At 36.0% G+C, this 27,473-nt stretch overlaps 1 protein-coding gene across 1 annotated transcript in view; it reads left to right on the top strand.

Moving 5' to 3' along the window:
• The window catches only part of LOC121415138 (scavenger receptor class B member 1-like), a 52,156-nt gene extending 25,756 nt beyond the window's left edge, over positions 1 to 26,400 (top strand). Inside the window, exons 6-9 of the mRNA XM_041608272.1 lie at positions 18,768 to 18,909; positions 22,939 to 23,008; positions 23,931 to 24,112; positions 25,946 to 26,400. Coding sequence (XP_041464206.1) covers positions 18,768 to 18,909; positions 22,939 to 23,008; positions 23,931 to 24,112; positions 25,946 to 26,106 — 555 coding nt within the window. The 3' untranslated portion in view covers positions 26,107 to 26,400. The remainder of the gene's footprint in view (positions 1 to 18,767; positions 18,910 to 22,938; positions 23,009 to 23,930; positions 24,113 to 25,945) is intronic.
• The last annotated feature ends 1,073 nt before the right edge of the window (positions 26,401 to 27,473 follow it).

The raw sequence follows: 27,473 nt of genomic DNA, 5'->3' as shown, positions 1-27,473 counted from the left end.
ACTTATTTCATCATCATATAGAGACACATCATTTACAAATGTAAATGAAACAATTATGATTTCATAGGCCTCTAGTAACAGAAAAAAAGAAAGTTGGGATGTGACATCATCAGCCCACCTAACGAACATTCATGGCAATGTGCATAATTGTTTTCACGAAATATTGATAAAATTAGAATTTTACTCTATTTATTTAGATATAAATATTTTCAGCCCGGACCATCCTTTTAAGCATTCTCCCCTCTTGCTTAAGGCCTTATGAAATATGAAATATTTTGATTTTCTCATCATTGTCATGTGAAATGAAGTTTCATTCCTCCCTGAACACGTGGAAATTCCAGTATTTTAACATTTTGTGCTTCAGGCAATGAGGTCCTAATAATCAAATTTGTAAAAATTGAAATATTGTATAATTCAAACAATAAAAAACCAAAGAAATAGTGAGTGAGTGACGTCATCGACTCTCTCATTTGGATGTAACTGGCTCGTTCATATAACTATTTTGTTGAAAATAAGCGAAACTTTGAAATGTCATAACTTTCTTATTTAACATCCGATTTTGATGAAATTTTCAGCATTGTGCTTGTCTGATTTCTCTCTATTGATTTAAATCAACATTTTTCTGAGGTGGACTTGACCTTTAAATAATAGCATGAACAAACTTGAAAAAAATGATATACATATTCGAAAGTGATTTAAATATAATTAACATACATGTCAAGTTTAAATCAATATAATCAATATCATTAAATATAATTAAATCAATACAATTATATATCATAAGAAGAGTGGAGGGGTCCACTGAAAAGCAAAGCTTGTAGAATGTGGACCCCTCAAAAAATAGATACAAGGAATATTGAAATATACGTAAAGGAATACATGAAGGTAACGAAAATTTCCGTTTCAAGGCATAGCATTTTTGTCTTATCGAGCAAAAGAACAAAGAAAGCTGCTCCAAAGCATAGCATTTTCTTCTTATCGAGACAAATGAAAAAAAAAATCCACTCCAAATCTTCGCATATTTTCCTTTACGCCGCTCCGTCCGCATGGATCTGCTACAATAAGCCGCATTTTTGGTGAAAAGCGGCCGCTGAGCTCTGTCCGACCATTGCCTCTACGCTAGCGCACCCGGCGCCCGTGCATATGCGATATCCAGTGTGCACATGTGATGCATGCATGCACTAAATATAGCTGCGTTTTCTTTTCGAATATTTCCGAATAAAAACGTGTACGATGATTAAAACGAACAAGATAATTCTCAAATCGGAAAGTATCCGAGAGCAACAAAGCCACTGTACCCGGGGGACGTTGTTTACACTATGAGAAAACCTACTAAAAACAACAACGCCTGTGTATTCATTGAAAATAAAGAATAATAAATTAGTTGCTATTGATACCCATTCTTTTGTACGCACAGATATCGCCCGACGATGAAACTTAAACCGGCTTTACGAGTTTTCTTGGACAATCATGTTGTGCATCTTTGAAAGGAAGTGGCTCCCCCCGAACGTATTATGGTACAGGGGTCAAAAAACGTCATTAATCACGTGACATATAATAAAAAACATTTTTTTTGTAATCAGTTTCAACTTTTTTAATTTCAAGTCAGTGATATGTAAGTTAAACCATTAAGTGTTGTATCCATATTTTCCCCCAAAAATGAAAAATGCCAACATAATAAATAGCGTTATTTAGTGACGACAAAGATTCTGCTTACGAAATGTATAGTTCAGTTAATCTAGCCAGAATAGGGGGGTAACCCACCACTAATTGCAACACGAGATATTCCACTGAAATGCTTTCCAGGAAGGTCCCCTATTTACATACTAAGAGTCCCAAGAAATCCAAGCAGTGGAAATGTATGAAATTTGCATATTATGCAAATTAGCCATGAAAAATTAGAAAAAAAAGGGAAACAATCCAAAGATTACAAATTGAATGTCTAAAAAAATTTAATTTGAATAGAAATTCATGATAAATAACTGAATTCAATGTTTTTAATCAAAAGCGCAAAAATTTCTACCTCATTTGCATATTATGCAAATAAGCATCCTTATATGGAAAAAGTGTCAAGATATTGTGATTTTTCTCATATAGACTGCTTGAAAACATTTCATTAAATTAATGTTGACATTGATATGCTACTATATCACTAAGCATGAGAATTCATCCCCATGCCTGAAAATTAATTTGCATATTATGCAAATTAGCCATTTAAGAAAATAGAAAATGAGGAAATTAATCCAAAGATTACAAATTAAATGTCCACAGCAAGTAATTTTGAACAAAAGTTCATGATGAATAAGTAGGTTCAATGTCTTTATTCAAAAAAAAACTAGCATATCTTCCTCTTTTGCATGTTATGCAACTAAGTATCCTTATATGGAAAATGTCGAGATATTTTGATTTTTATCACTTTGATTGCAGTGAAAACATTTCAGTTTTTCAATTTAATATGCTGCTATCACTAAGCATTCAAATCCTAATACAAGTATGATTTATATTCAAGGAAAATACTGGAAATATGTTCTTCGCTTCCTAATAAGCCGCGTTGTTAGTCTGACAAGATGATGGGTTTGGCATGACAAAGCACAGTATTTGAACTGGGGCGTAGTTTGTTACAGTTGACAACCCTTTCTTATATGGATGGGAACGACTTAGACTTTCTTGAAATTTCACCGTATAAAAAAATAAAGGGAGGCCAGGAAAAGCAAACTTATGGCAGTTAAGATCTGATAAGTAGTCTCATTAAGAAGTGTAGCAGAGATTCCGTCTGGCCTAGTAGCTTCATGCAGGTTTTTTTTTTTTTTTACTTTAACAATTTCTTCAGTAGTCTGACTACACCTGCTTGACTAAACAATATGTTATCTGGCCATATCTGGGTCAGGACTGGGTCCCAGGACTTGTAGATCAGTGTCATCATCATCATGATCAGTGGTGAATACTAAGACTAAATATCTTTGCCTTCCTCTAATAATGCTATTCCAATGTAGTCATAGCTATGGCTCTGTGGAGCCGTGATATGTGCAAACGCAGGGATATGTGCAAACAATGGTATATGTGCAAAATTTCGCCGGGATTTGTGCAAACAACGGAATTTCTGCAAACGCCACGCCGGGAAATGTGCAAATCTGACAAAATTTATCAACGGCATCTGTGCAAACGTAACGACGGGATATGTGCAAATGAACAGTTTTCACGGGAAAAGTGCAAACCTCAGGGATATGTGCAAATCACTGTTTTTATCCATATTAAGGATATGTCTCATGAAATGTTTTATAACATTATTATTATCATTATTATTATCTTATTTGGCAGAATATCAAACAAGTCAAATACAATGATAAAAAATAATTGTTACAATAATACAGTAACACAAAAATAATAAAACACTGGATTCCCCTGGATAAGCTGCCAGGCATTGGGCAAAGTTAACCAAATAACTATAGTCCGCGGACCGCCCTAACCCATACCCCATCCAGGTGAATCCACTGTAGTATTTTCATGCGAAATAAACATAGCATAAAATTTCGTTCAAAGTTACATAATATAACAAAATGTTCAATTACTCAGAATCAAAACATAAAATCATACAAACAAGTAGCAATAAATACACTGCATTAAAAGGTAAGAAATTGAATAACAGAAAGGAAATATGCTGACCAATTGTCTAAATTAATTTTGGTTGGCTTTGTCGTTAAAAATGAGAAACATGCCTGCATAAGGGATAAGCTACAGCTTGTGTCATCGGCAATGAAACGCTTTTCAGATCGAGAGGCAGTGGGGGGGGGTTCACCAGGCTTAGTGGACATTTGCTCCGGCGACAATTGCTCCGATGGAAAATCTATAGATGAACCGAAACATAAAAGCTAACCTCCAAAACTAAATACACCCTAATCGTAATCCTGTAAATATTCTGAACCAAAAACTCTATCACAATCCTAACACTAATCCTATGCCTTCTGAGATATTAAGACCGGAGCAATTGTCGGAGGAGTTGATGTCGTGTCACCTTTAAGGGACATTTAGTACTGTTTCGAACACTGCATGGGGCAATTGAAGGGAATGGGAGAGGCAAGCATGATTTCCACTGATTCACACATTGAACTTGATCTGTTGATTTCATTTCCAGATTTCATCAGAAGTTGTCGAATTTCTTTGAAATTTAATTACAAACACAAAATTTCGAGATTTTATGGCATTTTATATCAATTTTTATGAATCTATGAATAGTCAAATAAGACATTGTTTCCTATCTCTTTTAACACACCCAAAGTGATGTACCGACGCCAGCTTGTGTAATATCAGCCACATGTGTAAAAACACTGTAACCACTAACGTATATAAAAGTATTTCCAACACAATCATGTCATACTAGCGCACTTTACCAACAAGAGGCATTAATTTTGAACTATATACCCACAAATGCGATGCACTTTACTCTCTAAATGCAATTTTTTTTAGGTTGCAATTCATACACCTCCTCGATTTTACAACGAATGTTCCATATGATATGAATGCAGGGGCTGCAATCTCGGGGGGGGGGGCAGGGGTTCACAGTGCCACCACTTTTTGAAGCACTAAATAGTTTTCCCTTTTAACCCAAGAACTTTGCCCCTTTCATCTTAGAAGGACCCGTTTTATGTGTTAAAGTGTGCCCCTTTACCTTTTATAAGTATAAGTGCCCATGCTCGTATGAGATAAGTTTCCATTCCTTAAAACCGCTCTTTTCATGCCCTATCATTGCCCGTTTTCCTTTTTTCGCGTTCTTATTCCTTCTAAGAGTGCATATTTAAAATGTTTCTCTCGCCCTTTAACCCTATCTTGGCCGGGGGCCCTCGGAGGCCCCCTCCCCCCCCCTCAACGAGTCGCGAGATATTTTTGTCGCGCAAATTTTTTTGACCGCGCTGCTCGCTCACTTTTTACTTTCAAGTCTTGCGCAATTTTTGAGACCAATTTTGCGTCACCCGGGTACGCGGTTCCGAAGTTACGCAATGTTATGTAAGTGCGTGTAGGACCAAAAATTGCTCAAAAACGTGATTTCGTGTACAAAGTCAATGTAAATTATGTTTTCAACCAAAAATCATAAATGTATGATTATTTTTAGTTTTGCTGGCCTTAATGTATGTATTTTATGCTGTTTATGATCTAAGAAGAGTCCCCGACGAATTTCATTGAAAAAACAAGGAAAATAAAAGGTAAAAAAACAAAGAAATACATAAGAAATTGCAAAAAACAATATAATACATAAGAAATTGATCTGATATCACAATTTTTTTCATGTACACTTTCTAAGAACATCACGAAGGGTTTCTAGGCCAAAATTAGAACATTCGGAGCTTTATTTATGGAGTTAGAGGAAAAAGTATGAGTTCGCATACTAATTACGCTTTACGTATATATGGTATAGGCCTATTAGTGTGGTATGGTGTGTCATCCCGTAGGACTAGCGTGCCAAAATTGATTTTTTGGTTGTTTTGGCTTCAATAGGGTCCCCTTAGACCAAAAACGATGGGGGTCAAATTTTCAGACCCCTCCTTCCCTTTGTGGGGGTCCTTTTTGGCGCCATATTGGCCTGTACAAAGCCCAATAGGATAATCCATTGTTTTCAACCTTATTTCTCACTTTTCTTCGCCAATTTTATTTTTAAGTTGTCTGAGGTGTACAAGAATGAATATTTGATGATGTTGTGAAGTCAATATTTTTTCACTTTTGCCATACGGGGGGCGGATTTTGCGAAAAATGCCCCAAAACTGTAAACTATTACCCCAAAAATGTAATTTTCCCCCTTTTTGGCACTAGAATTAGGACAAAAAGATTACAAAATGAAGTGCATATGTCTTGTTGTACAGTCCAATAACAGAGGAATACATCACATGTAATTTATATGATTATTATTGGTAAATTAATGTAAAAGTCACCCCCATTTCAGGATTTTATGCAGTGAAAACCTAACTACAACACTAGAGGGCGCCATAACTTATCATGATGATATTAGTGTGGTACGGTATATCATGACACAGTTTTTTTTTTATTCACTTGGGTCCAATCTATCACGAAATGATAGGGTTCCAATTTTCCCCACCCTCACCCACTGCCTGAGGGTGGGGTCACCTATATCGAGACCCACTAAAATCAGGAGTATTAGTAATTTTGCGCCCGGTTAAACAATTAATTATTTTATGGTATTTTATCATCCCTAGACAGCTAAAATGCCTATATCTGAAGGCTTCAAGTTGGACAAGCATCCTACCAACCATATTCCCTACTCCCCCCCCCCCCCCAACTGACTGGCATACAACTTTCACCATTTGGCCACTCGTTTTAGAGTAGAATTTACGATTAAAGGACTTCTATTCGAATTGTCAATTATGTACTTCTCGGCTAATTTCCAATTACTGATAGACAGAAAAAAACACATAAAATATAATTTTAGCCCCCCCACACACACACACACACGCGCGCACATATGCACATATTCATTATTGAAATAACATGTGATGTTTAGAGAACTTCCGAACTTACATTGTTTTTCAGCAGTTGTTAGTACTAATTGACCTCAGGAATAATATACTAAAAATCTACCAAAATCTGCATCAGGCAAAGTGGTTATTTTCAAGATAGTATCCAAGAGGCCACCATTCCCTTAAAATTAATGAATACGACTCACTCATTATCCACCCTAGAATCCTAGTTAGTTTCATACTCCATGGTCGAGGAGTTAAAATAATCTGTTGACACAGGGTAGAGTGAATATGAGGACCCCAGCATACCTGGGAAATATAAGATGACATCAAAAAAGCCTGCAGTGTGCTAAAAATCCGCAATTTGGTTTTGATTCAATGATTTTAAGGGTGAAGTAGTAAATTGGAAAAAAGTTACAAGGACAGTGAGTGGTCTGGTTGGTCCAAAAATCCATGATGGCTTCAAAAAAATTATTCTGAAATGGCTGCTAAAATTAAAGCAGATATAGCTGATTTCATATCGTCCATGGAAATGTGATTTCGATGTTCAATTTTAAACCACTAGTTTGGGTTAAGTACACTCTAAAAAATGAAGTGCTAAGTTAGCTCTTAAAGAGCGTGTATAGTGACTGCACTTCGGAGTGCCGATTTGTCTAGTCGGAAGTGCAGTCACTATACACGCTCTTTAAGAGCCAAATTAGCACTTCATTTTTTAGAGTGTAATATAGGATAAGTTACAAGGACAGTCAGTGGTCTGGTATGTCCAAAAATCAAAGATGAATTCCAAAAAATGATCTTAAAATGGCTGCTGATACTTAAAGCGGACAAAGTTCATTTCATATCGGCCTAGGAGATACAGGTGGGTGTTTCATAAAGCTGTTATAAGATAAGACGACTTTAAGAACGACTGGTGATCCTTTCTTTTGGTAAATGGTATACACCATAGGGGATGGTTTAGCGCGTAAGAAAGGATCACCATCGTTCTTAAAGTCACTCTTAACTTACGAACAGCTTTATGAAACGGCCCCCAGTTTGGTGTCTAAACCAATGGTTTCAATGGTCAAATAAAACATTTGGATAAGTAAATAAGGGCTGTCAGTGGTCTGCTATGTCAAAAAATGCGATATGGCCTCCAAAATGCAGGGTCTAAATTGACTGTGGTTCTTAAAAGTAGACATAGTTCATTAGAAATGCACATCGTGGATTTGATTTTGGTGTCTACACTAGAGTTTAAAGGATCAAGTATTGTTTCAAGTTGAAAGAACAGTCGGATGTCAAGTTTATCAAAAATCCAAGATTGCTTAATGACTGCTATTACTTTAAAAGTGGATATAGAACATTAAACATACACCTGGGGATATTATTTTGGTGTCTACACTAGTATTTCAAGAGTTGAAATTAAAAATACATATTAAGGACTAGCTACAATGACTATGCAGTTATCCATTTTGCCTTAAAATCCAAGTGGGCTTTAAAAAAATGTGTTCCAAAATGACTACTGTTACTTAAAAGTGGAGACATTATTCAGACAATACCAACCTGTGAGAAATATTTTGGTGCCTACACTTATATGTATGGGATAAGTTATCATATTGATTCATGAGATTTTAATAGCACCCACTTGATGATTTTTTTTAATATACCATGGATTTTAGACAAAATGGAAAACTAAATATCCTTGTTATTTGTTGAATGTAATATCTAACCCTTTATACCACCATGTAGACATCCAAATTATTCCTCACATATTAATATTGTATAAACTCTGAACATTATTGATAAGTTTTAAGAATCATTTTAGATGCCATTTTGAAAACATTCTTGGATTTTTAGGCAAAATGGACAAGTGCATATCTTTGTAACTAATCGAAATTATTATTATTATCATGAAACCATTGAGTGGACACCAAAATCATATGTCCTTGGTGAATTTTAAATGAACGATGTCCATTTTTAAGTAACAGCATTCACTTTAGACTCAGATTTCTTCACGATATCTTGGATTTTCCGACATAGACCAATGACTGTCCTTGTTATGATATGGTAATATTAATAATATAGGTATATTTACCTAGGGAAGCCACTTCAGTTCTAAAAACTGTTCTCCCAGCAGGCCTTGCCATTATTATTACCCCTGCCTTAGATGGGCTGCTTAGGCGCTTTAGCATTCATTGAATTCCTTCGCGCATTCAGGGAATTTCTACCGGGTACCCATTTACCACACCTGGGTTGAGTGCATCACAATGTTGATAAATTTCTTGCAGAATGAAACTATGCCATGGCTGGGATTCGAACCCACGACCCTTTCAAAGTCAAAAGACCAATCCACTGGGGCCACAACACTCGAACGGTTTTAACTAATTTTCTGACTTTAAAAATCATGGTTTAAACATGAAACCATATTCTTGATGGATATTACATGTCCACTTGTAAATAACGGTGGCTATTTTATACTCTATTGTTTAACATACTCGACCAACGACTCTCCTTGTAACTTATTCTAATGTATTATTAGACTCACTTTTCCATGGTAGTCACACACATTCATATTCCCGGATATTTTACAAACTTTATCGGTTTTTCAAGCAGCAACAGCAATGTCAAACTCCATTTTTGGAAGCCATCTTGGATTTTTTCAACATACCGGACCACCGACTGTCCCGGTATGTTGAGTCCAAGATGGCCTCCAAAAGTTAAATAAATAAAGAAAGGAAACGGTATTCTTGTCCGATTCCATCTATCTCAGGTATATAAAATGTGCTATGTCCATTTAAAGTATCAACAGCCATTTTAAACTCCATTTTTGGAAGCCATCTTGGATTTCTGGGTCCTCGTAACTTTTCCCGATATACTTCTTCACCCTTAAAAGTCTTTGAATAGAAACCAAATTAAGGTCACTTTATAAGTAAAAAAAATCCATGATTTTTTATTTTAGCCCAATGCAGCCATTTTGCCCCCCCCCCACGTGGGGGGGGCGAGAATCAAAACAAATTAGATGCCCATACTATGAATCGGCATTGGAAATAATTGCTCTTGAAATGTGTCAGCTTTCAAATTTATTGATAAAATTACAGTGCCTAGAATTTGATTTTTTTAGGGAAGTGCTTATCATAAGTTATGGCGCCCTCTAGTGTTGTAGTAGGGTTTTTCACTGCATAAAATCCTGAAATGGGGATGATTTTTACATCAATTGACCAAAAATAATGATATATATTACATGTGATATATTCCTCTGTTGTTGGATTGTATAACAAGACATATTCATTTCATTTTGTAATCCTTTTGTCCTAATTTTAGTGCCAAAAAAGGAAAAATAATATTTTGGGGGCAATATTTTAAAATTTTTGGGCATTTTTCATAAAGTCCGCCCCCGTATGGTAAAAGTTAAAAAACATTGACATCACAACATCATCAAATATTCATTCTCATACACCTCAGACAACTTTAAAATATAATTGGCAAAGAAAAGTGAGAAATAAGGTTGAAAACAATGGATTATCCTATTGGGCTTTGTACAGGCCATTATGGCGCCAAAAAGGACCCCCCACAAAGGGAAGGAGGGGTCTGAAAATTTGACCCCCATCGTTTTTGGTCTAAGGGGACCCTATTGAAGCCAAAACAACATAAAAATCAATTTTGGCACGCTAGTCCTACGGGAGCTGTGTCAGTGACATACCGTACCACACTATATGGTTGAATGGTGTTGTTAAGAAGGAACCAGAAGGTAGCACAAGTGCTAGTCGAGACTGATTCCTTCAAATCTTTGATATTTTACATAAAAGAAATACGTGTGAACAGGGAATAATGCTATAAATGTTGTTTGAAAAATCACAATGTTATATAAAACATATAATTAGAATTAGAGAATTATATAGAATACTCTTTATTCTATTGAAATATTTCCTATTCTCTTGTCAGAATTAAATTAGAGGGTTGGTTGTATTTAGGTAAGCAAATAATTCCTCTCTGAAAGTGTTCCTTGATCTCTTTTCCTTTATATAATCTGATAAACAATTCCAAATTTTTGATCCCATGAAAGTAATTGAAAACTGGCCCTGTGTGGTTCTGCATATTGGGAGATATAATTGATCAGCATCTTTACTCCTTGTAGCATATTTATTGTAGCATAATTACGTAATAACGATTTGCATGAAATAAATTACGATACAATTTTGTAGATTATTTCCCAGACAACATGCGTGCCAATTTTCGGTGCGATCACGCGATCGACGGCCGGGATCTCAAGGGGGGGGGGGCTGGGAGCCCCACCCCCCGGCCATATGAACTCCAAAATACACCGGCCTAGATAGGGTTAAGTTGCCCCTTTTCAGAGTGAAATTCTTCTTCTGTAGTGTGTACATTTTCACCTTTGATTAAGTGCCCCATATGAATATTCTGATAAATGCCCTTCTCTTCTGGTTTGTTCAAATGTCCAATTTGCTATTATAAGGTATATATATTTGCGATTAGCCTCGTTTCTTTTATGCAGGGGCATCTGAGCCGAGGGAGGGGGGCACTTGCCCCCTTAACAAATGGACCTCGTTCCATGGACCCCAAAAGTTTTCAAGACCAAGAAAAAGAAAAGAAGAAAAGGAAAGGAAAGTGGTGAAATATGATAGTGTTCTCTATGTCAAAATCTATCACAAATATTTTTTTTCATTAAAAGTTTCAAAATTTTGCTCGCTCGCTCGCAGCTTTAAAGAAATTTTGCCCCATACGCCATGGTTGCCCCCCTTAATCATTTTGCTCATTACCCTACTAGGGTACATATGCTATTTTGTTTTTAAATAAAGTTTTTTGTTTCAAGTGCCCTTTTCAAAAGAGGAAGTGCCCTTTTTCGCTGTGCCCTCCCCTCCCCTATCAATTTTGCTCTGCCGACCCATGCTGGTAGTCTACTTTTCCAGACCCAATGCGACCTTACCCTACAAGATGAAGGTTATTAGTCTACTTTTTAATACTCAGTCTTGGCCATATATTCTTCCAAACAACAGGATTAACGCTATACCTGGACTAGCTAAGCGTAGCCTTTACTCAAATCCCGGTGGTTTAAACGATAAATAAACTTTAAAACTTAGACCTTACCATCTTCTAAACCATTGCCATGTAACCAAGCATTTGGATATAGAGCTATTATTTTCTCCAGACCCAGTCATTTGAAGAAAAAAATCAAGAATCTTCGAAACTACAATCCGTCATCTTCAATACTAAGACCCTGTAATGTAGCACATGGGTATACAGCGTAATTATACAGTGGGTGTACAGTGTAGTTTTTTAATAAATAGGTATGGAGTAAAGGCTATGCTATAGGTACCTGTGCTTTGTTGTAGACTATTACTTTGGAACATGATGGGGTCTTAGTATTTAATTTTTTCACCTGGTTTGGAGTAAAGACTACACTCTATATCCATTTTTCCCACAGAGATGAGACGGTGGGGTCGTCAAATTGAAGATCTCCTAATTTTTTTTAATAACAGCGTCTGGGGTAAAGACTGTGCTCTTGTATCCATGCTTTCTTACAGGGTCTTATTTTTGAAGATTATAACATAATTTTTTAAAACGGGTCTGGAGTAAAGACTACGATATGTACCCTTGCTTTTAACGGAGTATTAGTCGTGGGTCTTAATTTTGAAGGTTTTTTAATCAAAGGTCTGGAGAAAAGACAACACTTTATATCCATCTTTTTTTCACAGGAATGAGACTGTGGGGTCTTGATAATTTGTTTAAATAAACGGGTCTGGAGAATTGAGAACACGTTATAAACACGTTCTTTATAACAGGTGCCACGAGCCTAATAAGTCCATGCATCAGGGGAGCTAAAGATATTCCTTCGACCCAACCCATTCGAATTTTTGTCAATTTGATATTGCTGATTGACAAAAATGTATGAATATGATTCAAAATTAACACCGATTCTAGAAATGGTAACTGCTGAACTTCCTTCGCCCAAATTGGGAAGATGAATAAGTGACTTGGAACTATTTTTCGACTTGCGGAATAATTAGGGCTAGTTTACTGTTTCAGTTGATGAATTTGATCCATTCATAGTTGTCTTCATATATGGCGATTTATTTTTAAAATGAGCTGGCTACGGTACCCTCTCCTGATCAGATTTGGAATGTCACATATATATCCTATCCAATGGTAGTAAACATTATACCCTCTAATTTCACATTTGTTTTTCATGAATTTTTCAAAAGTGCCATTTTAACACACAAGTCTATGGGGAATGTTTTACGCGCGTGACACCACCAGAGTCTTAGTAGTGGAAGATGGCGGGGCTTAAATAGCTTTGAATTTGTTTAATCACCCGGTCTGGAGTAAAGACTACACTTTAAACCCAGTAACCACCGATATCTCAGTTGGTAGAGCGGAGGACTGAAGTTGATTGACAACTGTTAACCCTGTGTCGCTGGTTCGAATCCGCCTCGGTTGATGTGGGTCTTTTGGCGCAAATATTCACTACTGAATGACACGCGCCGTATAAGCTAAAACAACAACAACAAATTATTCCATAGGAATTAGACGGTGAGGTATTAAATTTGATTTTTTTTATTGATACAACAAGGTCTAGGGTAAAGACTACATTCTATATTCATTTCTACAAGGTCTTAATTTGGTAGACAGTGAGGTGTTGCAGATTTGTTAATTATTTTTGAATGGCTCTGCTCCTTACGTATGCTTTAGTACAGGATCTTAGATCAGAAGGATCTTCAAATTATTAAATAACCGGGTCTGGAGCATTTAAAAGACTACACTCTACATCCATGTTATTCCAAACGATAGTGTGGGTCTTCAATTTAAGGTTGGTGCCCCCCCCCCTGCTTCTCTGAAAATCGTTTCATTGCCGATGACACTAGCTGTAGCTTCTCCCTTATGCGGGCATGTTTCTCATTTTAAACAGCAATTTTATGAAACATTTCATGAGAAATAGCCTTTATATGGATGAATGCAGTGATTTGCACATTTCCCGGCTTGGCGTTTGCACAAATTCCGTTGTTTGCACAAATCCCGGCGAAATTTTGCACATATACCGTTGTTTGCACATATCCCGGCGTTTGCACATATCACGGCTCCACAGGCTCCCAATATGCTGATTGTTACAGCCTGGATCATTGTCAATCCGGTCAACAAATTATGTACTATATGCTTGTCTACAAACCCTCTTAAGGTCCTCTTTAATGCATTGCAGCAATTCTGAGTTTTACCTTACTGATGCTTTTGGAGCTTTAAAATGTGCAAGCCTTTCAATCTTTTCTCTAAGACTCAATCTTCCGCCACGACTTATATCCATTGACTCATTGAGGCAAATTGTGTCGGAAGAAGACGAGGTTAACGGTGTGTTCTTGTTAAAGTCCTCTTGATTGGCATCGAGTCTCCTATGCTCGACTTGTCGGATTTCAGTACAGAGAGTCGTATGATTGTCCATGTACATCTGCATGACACTTTTAAAGTCAGCATTCCTCCAGAAGAACATCCATAGTCGTACCATAATTACTAAAAGGTTTATTCCTCTGGATAACCTCACAGTATACCCATGAGTACATTGTGGCAAATAAATCCCGGAAGTGGTACAAACTGTCTAATCAATGTTGGATTGTATTTGATGACGTTAAGGGTGTTCCATTATGTTGTGTCCTCTTGTTGGAAAGGCAATAATCTGGCTTAGTCCTCCATCTGGTTTTGTTCATTGTCTCACTGAGGAATTTCTGATTACCATAAATATCAGGAAATTAATATTATTATTTGCATACGACTTACCTAGAAACTATAGCTTTAATATTTGGAGATGGTTGCCATATGAGATTTATCAAAGAGGAAGGAACAGAAAATGGATGCTTCATCATGAAGCAGCAACAAGATTCAGCAAGAACGTCTAATCACGATTCCTGTCTGTATCTGAGAAAGATGCCTATAATGCACTTTAAGCCTTCATCATGAATTTATGAATGACTTTCACGTCGCTCGTATAGGCAAATGCCCATTAAACATGCCCAGAGATCTTGTGATCCACGCAAGTACTCATATTCACCACCAAGACAAGTGATGATGATGATGGGTTCAAATAAAGCGTCAGTATCCGCCTCAGCTGGGCGCTCGTGGCGCTTGCTCAAAAATAGGAAATATCTCAAAAATTTCAGTGTCTTCATGGTCTTCAAACAGTGCATAGGTCTATCATTCAGTTCAAGTACTGTCCTAGTAATGCTACAATTGAGTTATTCTTGGGATAATTAATGTTGGAGTGGGGAACAGAAGGTCTTCAGGTAAGACTCAAAAGTTGATTGGGTCCTGCTCCCCTGATAAATTGGGGAAGGCTATTCCACAGCTTTGGCCCAGAGATGTAGAAGGCTCTGTCACCCCAGGTTGTGTGGCTGAGAGATTCCCTCAGCAATGCTTGATCTACTGATCTGAGACTGCGTGTTGGTCTATGTTGAGATAAGAGCTCTGATATGTAGGGTGGAGATTTATCGTTAAGCGCTTTAAATACTAGGACCCCAAGTTTATAAGCTAAGTGGTGTGCTACAAGGACCAAATATTCGAAGCTAATGGGCTATTATTTGTACAGGTGTGACATCTTGTGCTGATCACTTGGCAATCCAGGAGCTTGCTAGCGTGGACTATACTTGCAAGAAACGCTAAAGTCTCTACAAAGTCAAGAACAGAGCAAGACTTGGATGGAAATAATGAAGTGGGTCCATGCAAAATGGACTCATCATTGTACAATATGAGTGGGGTAACTGCTCGTGACAAATGTCAATATGGTAACTCCCGTAGGAACTCGGCAGGACAGCATTTTTGCTGGTAAACGCCAAGCTGGTATATAACCAATTTCCTAGGTAACACTTTACGTCTTGGTTAATCAGTGATAGTGGCTGATCTTATAGACGACAGACATTACTCTCGGGCCTTTTCATCAAAGTAGAGACAATGGCAGAGTAGGGATTCGAACTCTCAACCCTGCGATTATGAGTCCAATACTCTAACCACTGGACCACACGACCCGTTTGGTCCAACCAAGCAAGAAGTGTAGGGATGGTCATCATGGTTAATGAACATAATCTACATAGAATTTTCGAAGAAAGAATTACGTAGTTGTTCCTTGAATATTTATAACATGTTGGATGCTTATTTGCATAATATGTAAATTACACTTCAGATATTAAGCTGATTATTAATGTATTTGCCATTCTTAGTGATCACATCATATTGATCTAGACTGAAATGTTTTTATAACTGTTTTTTATGAGAAAAATAAAAATTTATGGATTTTTTCATACAAAGATACTCATATATATGCAAATAAAGCAGATTTAATTACGATTTTTTATTTAGAAAATAAATAAATTTGTATAAACTTATGGGCTTCAATATTCCTACTTGTTTTCTGCACTTGGTTTCCAATATTTGGATTATTTTCCTTATTTGTGATTTATTATGGGTAATTTGCATAAAATGGTAATTTACATAAAATGCAAATTTTGTGATTTTCCTATATGCTTGTATATTCAAGGACTTTTAATATGGTGTTTAGGAAACCTTCCTGTAAGGTATTGTCATATTCCAATTTCAATTTTTGCAATTTTTGAGGGATGTGTCACCAGTGTGTTTTCTTGAATGTTCATAACATGTTAGATGCTTTTATTTGCATAATATGCAAATTACACTACAAACACTAATCTGAATACAAATGAATTTAACGTCCTTAGTGATAGCAGCATAAAAATTTCAACATTAATGAAATTTTCAAGCAGTTAATGAGAGAAAAATCACAATATCTTGACATTTTCCATATAAGGATGCTTATTTGCATATTATGCAAATGAGGTAGTTTTTATTTTGCTTTTTTGACAAAAAAACATTGAGTACAGGTATTTATCATGAACTTCCGCTCAAATTAAATTGTTTTGGACACTCAATTTGTAATCTTTGGGCTATTTTCCTTATTTTTCTAACTTTTTATAGCTAATTTGCATAATATGCAAATTTCATAAATTCCCATTGCTTGGATTTCTTGGGACTTTTAGTATCTTGTTTAGGGGACCTTCCTTGAAAGCATTGCAGTGGAATATCTCGTGTTGCAATTAGTGGTGGGTCAAACCCTATATTGACTGGACTAACTCCACCGAGAATCCTTCTGGATATCCAAACTCAAAACTTTGCAACCAAATGGCATTAATGTCGAACAATAGATCCCCAGCCTCCCAACCCGCACCCGCTCCCCTATGACCCACTTCCGTTTCCCCTTCCAGTGTCAATGCATTCTTTACATTCATATAATATACACCTATATAGAGACACCTGAACAGTAAAGAAACTCACCATAAAATCAAGGTAAGAAGCTTATGTTTATTATATTATATACAATTTACCACAGCCCAAATATATATATTTACATTACTATTACACGTTGTGAACATACTTTGTCATGTTTGTATTATTATTAGCTCTACTAAGTATTCCAACTTTAAGTTTGATACGTATCTTAAGCGCGTGTGTGAAAGGATGCGGAAGAATAATAAGTGTATGTGATCGACCTCGAGAATTATTACGTGCTTACAAACTTGTGCTAACTCATGTGAATTTTATGCACATATTTAAAACCAAAATCTTTCGAAAACAAACCTATTTTTTGTATAATACGAGTCTATAACCACACATATATATGATGATATACAGCATATCCTTTATAGATTTTCATAAGGCGGCTGCCATTCTTATTCAACAACTTAAATTACAACCTAAGTTAGCCTTATTCTTAAGTTGTTTGTACAGTTGTTTATACATTGTTTCTCTTGTACTTCAGATGCCTGAAGAAGGCCAAGTTAAGGCCGAAAGCTTGCTGTAAATAAACTTGATGAACTATACCCGGCTGCGACGTTTGCTTTATTCGCTGTATCTATATGTAGCATCTTCTCAAATATACAATAGAAAGCACCTCGAATTGTATAGGTCCTTGCTCTTCACAATTTATATATATATATATATATATATATATAGAGAGAGAGAGAGAGAGAGAGAGAGAGAGAGACGTAGCTTAAATCAAGGTTCCCCAGAGCTATCTACCCTTTGGAAAAATTGGTTATGCCGAAAAAATGTCTCTGCCGGGAATCGAACCCGGGCCCCCAGCTTTGAACGCCGGTGCCTTTACCACTAGACCACAGAGACGGTCTAGTGGCTAGGCCGAACGAGATCCGATTGACCGTCAGAAAGACAGATTTTCGACACTATACCAATTACCTTTGTAGGGTGAAGGTGGGTTTTGAACAATGACAAGCCGTCATGCCTCAGCTGGATCAAAGCTGGGGGCCCGGGTTCGATTCCCGGCAGAGACATTTTTTCGGCATAACCAATTTTTCCAAAGGGTAGATAGCTCTGGGGAACCTTGATTTAAGCTACGTCTACCATTGTTCTCTTCATCAATTTCTTTACAATATTTAAATAAAAGAGTTGCCAAAGCTGTTGTACATGTATAGCTTCACACATTTATATATATATATATATATATATATATATATATATATACATGCTTCTTCATCGACGGCCTGATGATTGCTTCTTAAGCATGAAACTGGCAGTTGCCGTGTTGATTTAACCATCCTACCTCGGATTATACCAGCTCCTTCATTGTAGAGCACTCTTCAGGGTCCTTTCTTGATTATATATATATTTATGTATAAATGCGTGAAGTTATACATGTACAACAGCTTTGGCAACTCTTTTATTTAAATATTGTGTGACAGAAATGGATGAAGAGAACAATGGTGTGCATATATATATATATATATATATATATATATACATGTATATATGAACGGGGGGTAGTGGGTTCGATCCCAGGCCGAGTCATACTTATCAAAGACTTATAAAAATGGGACCTTCTGCCTTCTTGCTAGGTGCTCAGCATTTCGATTGGAGAATGGTAATAAGAACATGTTATGCATGCAGGGCACATGGGAAGAACAGCTTACAAATGAAGTGGCGGCCCTGGGTAAATTAGAGTTGCTGTTGTTGTTATCATTATCATTATTATTTATGTATAGATCATTTATCGTGATAACATTCTGCATGATGACAACGTATTGCAACATCATTTAAAAGAACCGAAATATTCATTACTTCACCTTGAAAAAAGGGTTATTAACCCTTTCAACGGTGAGCAATTTTCTTCAAATCTTTTTCCCTATCAAATTTTTAGGGAAAATTTGCACTGTCTGTCTTCCGGATCTTCTCCTATCTAAATCCCTAATTATATTTTTCTCTATCACTATTCCCTCTCTCCTTTTCTTTTTGTCTGCTTATCTGTAGTATAATAACAGTGATGATGGTATATGGTCTGTGTATACTGGTCAAGACGATCTCATGAAGCTTAATCAGATGGATATGTGGAATAGAGAGAGGTTACTATCATGGTGGACTACAGACTATGCTAATGCCTTAAATGGCACTGGTACGTTTCTTCCTTAGATGCATTCTTTTTTTTAACATCAATTCATCCATTAATTTTCATTTTTGTCTCACCTGCATAGCAGAGTGAGACTATAGGCGCCGCTTTTCCGACGGCGGCGGCGGCGTCAACATCAAATCTTAACCTGAGGTTAAGTTTTTGAAATGACATCATAACTTAGAAAGTATATGGGCCTAGTTCATGAAACTTGGCCATAAGGTTATCAAGTATTATTAAACATCCTATTAGAGTTTCATGTCACATGACCAAGGTCAAAGGTCATTTAGGGTCAATGAACTTAGACCATGTTGGAGGAATCAACATCAAAATCTTAACCTGAGGTTAAGTTTTTGAAATGTCATCATAACTTAGAAAATATATGGACCTAGTTTATGAAACTTGGACATAAGGTTAATCAAGTATCACTGAACATCCTGCATGAGTTTTATGTCACATGACCAAGGTCAAAGGTCATTTAGGGTCAATGAACTTTGGCCGAATTGGGGGTATCTGTTTGATTCCCATCATAACTTTGAAAGTTTATTGGTCTAGTTCGTTAAACTTGGACATTAGAGTAATCAAGTATCACTGAACATCCTGTGCGCATTTCAGGTCACATGACCAAGGTCAAAGGTCAATGAACTTTGGCCGAATCGGTCGTATCTGTTGAATTACCATCATAACTTTGAAAGTTTATTGGTCTAGTTCGTTAAACTTGGACATTAGAGTAATCAAGTATCACTGAACATCCTGTGCGCATTTCAGGTCACATGACCAAGGTCAAAGGTCAATGAACTTTGGCCGAATCGGTCGTATCTGTTGAATTACCATCATAACTTTGAAAGTTTATGGATCTGATTCATGAAACTTGGACATAAGAGTAATCAAGTATCACTGAACATCCTGTGCGAGTTTCAGGTCACATGATCAAGGTCAAAGGTCATGTAAAGTCAATGAACTTTGGCCATGTTGGATTTTTTTTGTTGAATAACCGTCATATCTCTGTAAGTTTATTGATCTAGTTCATAAAAAGTGGACATAAGAGTAACCATGTATCACTGAACATCTTGTGCGAGTTAGAGTAGTTTTCAAAGTCAGCACTGCTGCTATACTGAACTGCGTGATGCAGTTGAGGCGGCCAGAGGCATTCCACTCGTTGTTTATTTATCATTTATTCATTTAACAATTTTATTTGTTAATTTAATGATTTTATTAATGATTTTATTTAAAATGAGTAATTAATGATTAATTAATTAATTGAATGATCTTATTTGAAATGTCAATTAATTGGATTGTTCACGAATTTTACTTATTTATTCATTTTGATGTTTGACAATACTTTTGCTTACTTAATTCATATTATTGCCAGAACTTGAAGGTCGTATAGAGAACAGTTTTTACTTCGATGACATTAAATTTTAGAATTTTCTTCCTACAATCAAGTTAAAGCTGTTAAAAACTTCCTCACGTTAAGGGTGCATAAATAAATACCTAAAACTGGAATCTACTCGAACAGTACTTGTACTTGTCGTAGTTAATACATTTTCTTGTTATTTGATATATTTGGTGAAAGTTTTCCATGAGGGTAATTATGACTGTCCATCCAACATCTGGCATTTCTTTTGGGGCATTTTTATTTATTGATGCAATGCGATGAAATTTTTGCCCATTCTAAAGTAAATGCTGCTTGTTTTTAATCCTAACTTGACGATATGCTACCTGCAATAAAATACTGCCCCAAATTGGTTGGACCATGGACCTGGTTGGACATATAGTTACCCTCGTGGTAATAAAGAAGTTACCAAATATTTTTTAGGTGCATCCTGTCAAGGTATTCCTACCTTTCATTGTATATTATATCCTACGATATTCTTGACGAATAAAATCAATTTATCGATCACTCGTTCACAACCTTACAAAAATGCTGATTCACCATATCTGGGGCCCTCAATTTCTTTGGCTCTTTACACCACTGGCTTAGTTGCGGGGATGGGTAAATTTTGAATAGATTATTTCATATACGAAACATTAACATAATCATTTTATTCTTTATCATCATGGATGTTTTCCCATCCTTCTGTTTCTAGCAGTATCCGAAAGGTATGGTTTCATTTGATTACAATAAAACATAAAAAAAATTACGTGACAAACAAAATCGATGATCATCATTCTAATGATAATGATTATGATTAATATCATTATCATCACCATCATCATTATTATAAATTGACCTTTCATTAAATCATATTTCATCATGGCATTACAAGTCAGTGTCATTTTCATTGTTATGATTACTAATGTTATTTTTCATCATTGGTGTTGGCTATCTAATGATGATAATCCTGGATATGGTGATAATTATGATAATATCATAATAAGATATGTGGCATTACTCTTAAACTTACTACTTCTACTCCTGATGTTGAGTGGAAATATTGACCGTCATTTTTCATTAAACATACGCAACTATTAAAACATTCAAATTAGTACATTAAATACAATGGAAGGTACAAAATACAAAGCGTCTTGAAAATGCATTGAAATTTTAAGGCTCAAAATCTTCAAGGCCAAGTAAGACCAAGGCCTGCTTGATTCCATACAATCTCATTTGACATTATTCTTCTTCAACTTGACTTTCTTCTTCATCAACTTGTTTTCTTTTTCTTTTTTTCTTCTTCTTCTTCTACTTCTTCATCTCTTTCCCCCTTTTTTCTACCCGTTCTCCTTCTACCATCTTTTCTTCTTCTTATTCTTCTTCCCTTCTCTTTTTCTACTTTTTATTCCTTCCTCTTCTCTCACCCCTTCTTCTTCTACTTCTTCCGTTTCTTATTTTCTTATTCTGTCAATTGTCCTTCATGTTTTTATTCGTCTTCTATTTCTTCTTTTTCTTCTCTTCTCCTTCCTTCCTCTTCGTTTTTTCCCTTCATCTCAATATTTGTATCTTTGTCGGTCTTAGTCTTCAATCCTCGTTGGTTGGTTGTGTTAGAGTTGGGTTGGCGCTGTCCAATATCTACAGAGATTTTCTGCGCCAGGTCGTTTCAGGTGCTTAATTCCCGTGTCAATGTCATCGGCGCTAAACTAGTCTGACCTGTCATAGAGCGAGGTGCAATATAATTATGATTAGCTACCTCCACCATTAAATTGTGCGTTTTTGTCCTTCATAGTATGCAATTTTATAAAGGAAGCTAGGTCGAAGCTCAATTTTAGTAGTCTAAGTAAGAATTAACATCACTAATGAAAATATCAATAATAATCATCAGAACTAACGGAAGAGAGAGAGGGAGTTAGAGGTGGAGAGAGATGATTAGAATATATTCTTATTCGAATCTCTTTGTTTTTTCACATAATTCAGGATGACTTAAATCTTCCCAAGAATAGTGCTAGATCTGATATTTGCTTGTTCCGTTTCAGGTTTTTTTTTTTGCATAGTTCTTCTTTCTCTTTCATATTTCTTGCATTGTAGTATAAAACATGTTTTGTTGTCTCAGAAACCTGACAATGGGAACATAAACCATTTTCATGTTGATTACATATATACAGAAAATAATTCAATTTACATTTTCCAAGTCTTAACCGCTGCATCATAGTCTCTTCATATCGAATGAGACCCAAATACATGTCTTCCTTTAGACGACGATACCCATTGAGCCTGCCAGATTTCTTTATCAATCAAAGGCATGTGTTTTTTCCATTCCTTTTTTTTTATTCAATTCGTTCTATTGATGCTCCTTTCTTTTGTTTTCTTTTTTTTGCTAAAAGGTCTGCCACTTCGTTCCCATCTTCTTACCCCTTTTCTTGCCTTTTTCCACCCACCCCAGGTTTCAGCCCCCCCCCCCATGTAAATCTTTGTTTTAATTCAGTTCAGCATGGTACGTTCACTAAAAATATTGATGTATACCTGTTACTTTTAATCATGGAAATAATACCATTGTTCGAAATTGCACACCTTTATCAATATTGTACATGTATATCCAGGTGTAATTCAGTATCTATAATTGCGATGCATAATTTAATAAATGCCATACATTCCAGATGGAACGATAATGCATCCATTCGTAGATAAAGACGAAGAAGTGTATGTCTACTCCACATATGTGTGTCGGTAAGTAGAGTTATGTACCCCCCCCCATGGATTGATGATCCACCAATTAACATGATGAAATTACTATGGACCCCTATGCGTAATATTAATAACTCTTTCGGTGAAGAGAAAAATGCGAAAGAAGGGGGAAGGGGGCAATCACTTTACAACCCATTTTTCTCGATTATATAATTTAGTTTTCTTTTTAATCTTTAAAAACTGCTTTCTCTTCGGTCTCCCCCCTCTAATGAAATAGTAATTACGCCATTGAAATACATGAAATATCGTTTAGAGGTGCTCATGTGACCCCCCCCCCCCCTCACAAACACACACACACACACATAAGCGCACCCTTGTGGGTAACGGATGTGGGTATGGACATGGCGAGCTATGCACACCCTATGACTCGAGTGTGTAAACTAATGGAAGTTGAACTGTTTTATACACCAGATTTCCCCGAGTGTCTGAGTTATATTATATTACATTATCGTAAAAATAATAATTTGATTATAACAACAATAATAATGATAATGATAACTATTATTATTGTCATTATTATTATGATTCTCCTTCTTATCATTATTATCGTTATGAAAATATAATCAATACAGTAACAATAATAAAATCATTCCATTAATATCGGGTCTGATACATCAGACACTCAGTGAAATCTTGCGTATTAAACAGTTCAACTTCCCTTCAGTTTACACACTCGATTCATATGGTGTGCATAGCTCGCCATGTCCATACCCACATCCGTTACCCTCATGGGTGTGCTTGTGTGTGTGGGGGGGGGGTGGGGGTTCACTTATCATCATTATTATCATAATAAATTTTATTATTATTATTATGAATCAATATTATTGTTATTATTATTGGTGTTATCATTATTATTATCATCATATAGCCTACATGTTCATTCCGTCATCGATGTATTTACTAGGTCTGGTCTATTGCTGTTTGAAGGCTACAGAGAGTTTCGTGGTGTATGGCTCTATTATTTTAGCGCACCTGAATATCTGTATGCGAACGCCAGTATACACCCACCTAATATTGATTTTTGCACTCCTGACCAAACCACTTGTCCCCCTTCTGGATTGATTAACGTCAGTGTATGTTATTTCCGTAAGTAAACGAATCATTTTCAAATAACCTAAGCTCGCACTTTTCTTAGTTTTTTCTATAGAAATAGAAAACTTGTTTCCAAGAGGTCTGTGCATGAATTTACAAACGAAAGCCTTAAACATGTAGACAAGAACGTAGGGAAAAAACAATGCATAAAAAGACAATCATGAAAGACCTAAAAAGTCACTAGAAATGATTATTTATATTTCTTTCTAATTTCATCTGACCATATGAAAAAAAAACAGATTTCATTCAAAGTCTATAATTTGCTGAAACACAAATTACAAGACTTTTTGTTATATTCTAACAAATATTATATATTTTGTATGACAACCAGATCTTAAATCTACGAAGAAGAAGATGACTTGAAATATGAAGTTTAATCAATGTACAAACTTGAAATTCGTCTTCTCTCATGTACTGTCATTGTTGAATGGTAGTTTCTTTTTATTGTTTAATCTGTCAATGCAAACGACAATGACTGATCAATAATTAATCAATTGGTGATAATAATGATATCACTTTATTAAGGAAGTACACTGCAAAAAGTTGATTTTTTTTACTGTGTTTTAGAGGCAAACTTTCAATTTAATTATTTGTCAAGTTTGGCTCAATTATATGAAAAATCTAGATTTTTGACTCGCCTGCATAGCAGAGCGAGACTATATAGGCGCTGCTTTTTCCGATGGCGGCGACGGCGTCATCATTGAAATCTTAACCAAGTTAAAGTTTTTGATATGTCATCATAAAAGTATATATACCTTGTTCATGAAACCTGAGCATAAGGGTAATCATGTATTACTAAACATTCTGCCTGAGTTTCAGGTCACATGACCAAGGTCAAAGGTCATTTAGGGTCAATGAACTAAAACCATATTGGGAAAATCAATATCGAAAACTTAACCAAGGCTAAGTTTTTGAAATGTTATTAACTTCGAAAGTATATGGACCTAGTTCATAAAACTTAAACATAAGGTTAATCAAGTATTACTGAACATCCTGCTTGAGTTTCACGTCACATGATTAAGGTCAAAGGTCACTTAGGGTCAACAAACTTTGGCCATGTTGTTTTTTTTAAGGAATTGTCATCTTAACTTAAAATGTTTATGGATCTAGTTCATGAAACTTGGACATTAGAGCAACCAAGTTTCCCTGAATATCATGGCTGAGGTCAAAGGTCACTTAGGGTCAACGAACTTTAGCCATGTTGCTGGTACATGCATTTGTGGAATTGTCATCATAACTTAACAATTTTATAGATCTAGTTAATGAAATTTGGACATGAGAGCAATCAAGTATTCTTGAGCATCCTGTGCAAGTTTCAGGTCTCATGACCAAGGTCAAAGGTCATTTAGGGTAAAAAAAACTTTGGTAATGTTGGGGTATTTGTGGAATTGTCATCATAACTTTGAAAGTTCATGGATCTAGTACATGAAGCTAGGACATAAAACAGCAATGTATCCCTGAATACCCTGTGCGCATTTCAGGAACATGGCAAAGATCAAAGGTTATTGAAAGGTTAATGACCTCTGGCAGTATTGGGAGTATGTGGTGAATTGGCATCATGACTTTAAAAAAAATATGGGTCTAGCTCATAAAACATTGGCATAAGGGTAAGCAAGTATGAATGAATATTTTGCACTTGTCTTAGGTCACATGATCACCGTCAAAGGTCATTTTGGGTGAATGGACATAGTATTAATTTGAACCGCACCTTTGTCGATTCGTGTCATGTGCATGCTTTAGATACCAGATGGTATTTAAAGATTCTTTGGAAAAACTTTTTCGAAACATGTTGTTACTGAAGATTATTCACATGTTGTTGGTCAACAGAAGCACCCATCTACCTATCATCACCACATTTTCTCTACGGAGACGACATGTTATTTGATGACGTCATTGGTATGAAACCAAACTTTAACATCCATGGACTGGAGGCCGAAATTGAACCGGTAAAAACGTTTTATTTCATATATCTTCCCTTTTGTGTTTGATAGGAGTATCGATTTGTTTGCTATTAAGGCAAACCCGTACACGGGTCGTGTGGTCCAGTGGTTAGAGCATTGGACTCATAATCGCAAGGTTGTGCAAGGTTGTGAATTCGAATACCCACTCTCCCATTGTCTCCACTTTGATAAAAAAGGCACAAGGGTAATATCTGTCGCCTATTTATATAATATATTCAATTTACGTATTTTCGATCGCTTAGACGTTACAATGTTGCCGTTCCCATGATGCAACTGCATGATGCAATAACCAAAATAATTACACTTAGGCCTACATTTTGGTGTTTATGTCGCACCATTCCATAGAAGCGTGCCAGAAGTATCCAAGTGCTTCCTATCTTCAAAGAGACAATAGATATATTCTAGGAGATAGGGGGGTTTATTCAGAATTTTTGGTGGGGAAGGTTTGACAAGCTTATCCGGGGTAAAATTGTGCGCTTATTCCAAAAATGTCACTCTTATTGACCGTACTGACGCCATTTTGGCCATTTTGGCAAATTTTTGACCAAAAATGACCATTTTGACCACTCTTTATGGTCTCTTAGCAAACTGCTTTTGTAGCCACATGCAAATAAAAGGGTCTATCAAAAGTAAAAATCCACCCAGATTCCAGAAAAAGTGGTTTCATTTGCCAAATCACAATAGCAGTGGTCATTTTGGCCAAAAATGACAATTTTCATGATTTTTTTGTCCGAAATGGTTACAAATATTGATCAGAGCTACGATTGGATATTTTTGGAAATCCACATTTATTTTCAAAATATGCGCTCGATCATAATTATCAACCTCATGTAATTTATTACGTCAGTTTTGACCTATGAGGGTCATTTTGGGTACTTTAGACATAACTGACCATTCGCGCAGTTTTGCATTATTAACTGTTCAAATAGGCAGGAAATTGAGGTCTTCAGCATGTTTTATCTTCTTCCCTTGTAAAATGAGAATGCATTTAAAAGTCCTTCTTGTGTAGAATTTTATGCTGATTCCAAATATACCAGTCTTAATGACACTATTTAATAGATTATTGTAATTTTTGTCATCTATGGCCCTCAAAATGACCAATGCCATCAGTTCAATTTATCCAAAAATACTTTGAATGTCACCAGAATCGTTACAAGGGCATGCTTTGACACCTAACGTTGGCGTATTAATCCTTTGAATTGAACATCTCAAAAGTATTTTGACCTTATGTAACTTATTCCATAAGTTTTTACCTATGAGGGTCATTTGGGGGTACTTTAGACATAAATGACCATTCATGCAGTTTGCATAACAAACTGCACATAGGCAGGAATTTGAGGTCATCAGCGTGATCTTCTTACCTTATAAAATGGAAATGCATTCAAAAGTCCATC

This window comes from Lytechinus variegatus, chromosome 1, assembly GCF_018143015.1.
Source record: "Lytechinus variegatus isolate NC3 chromosome 1, Lvar_3.0, whole genome shotgun sequence".
Lineage (NCBI taxonomy): Eukaryota > Metazoa > Echinodermata > Echinoidea > Temnopleuroida > Toxopneustidae > Lytechinus > Lytechinus variegatus.
The sequence above is the reverse complement of the archived record's forward strand: the minus strand, read 5'-3'. Positions and strand labels throughout refer to the sequence as shown.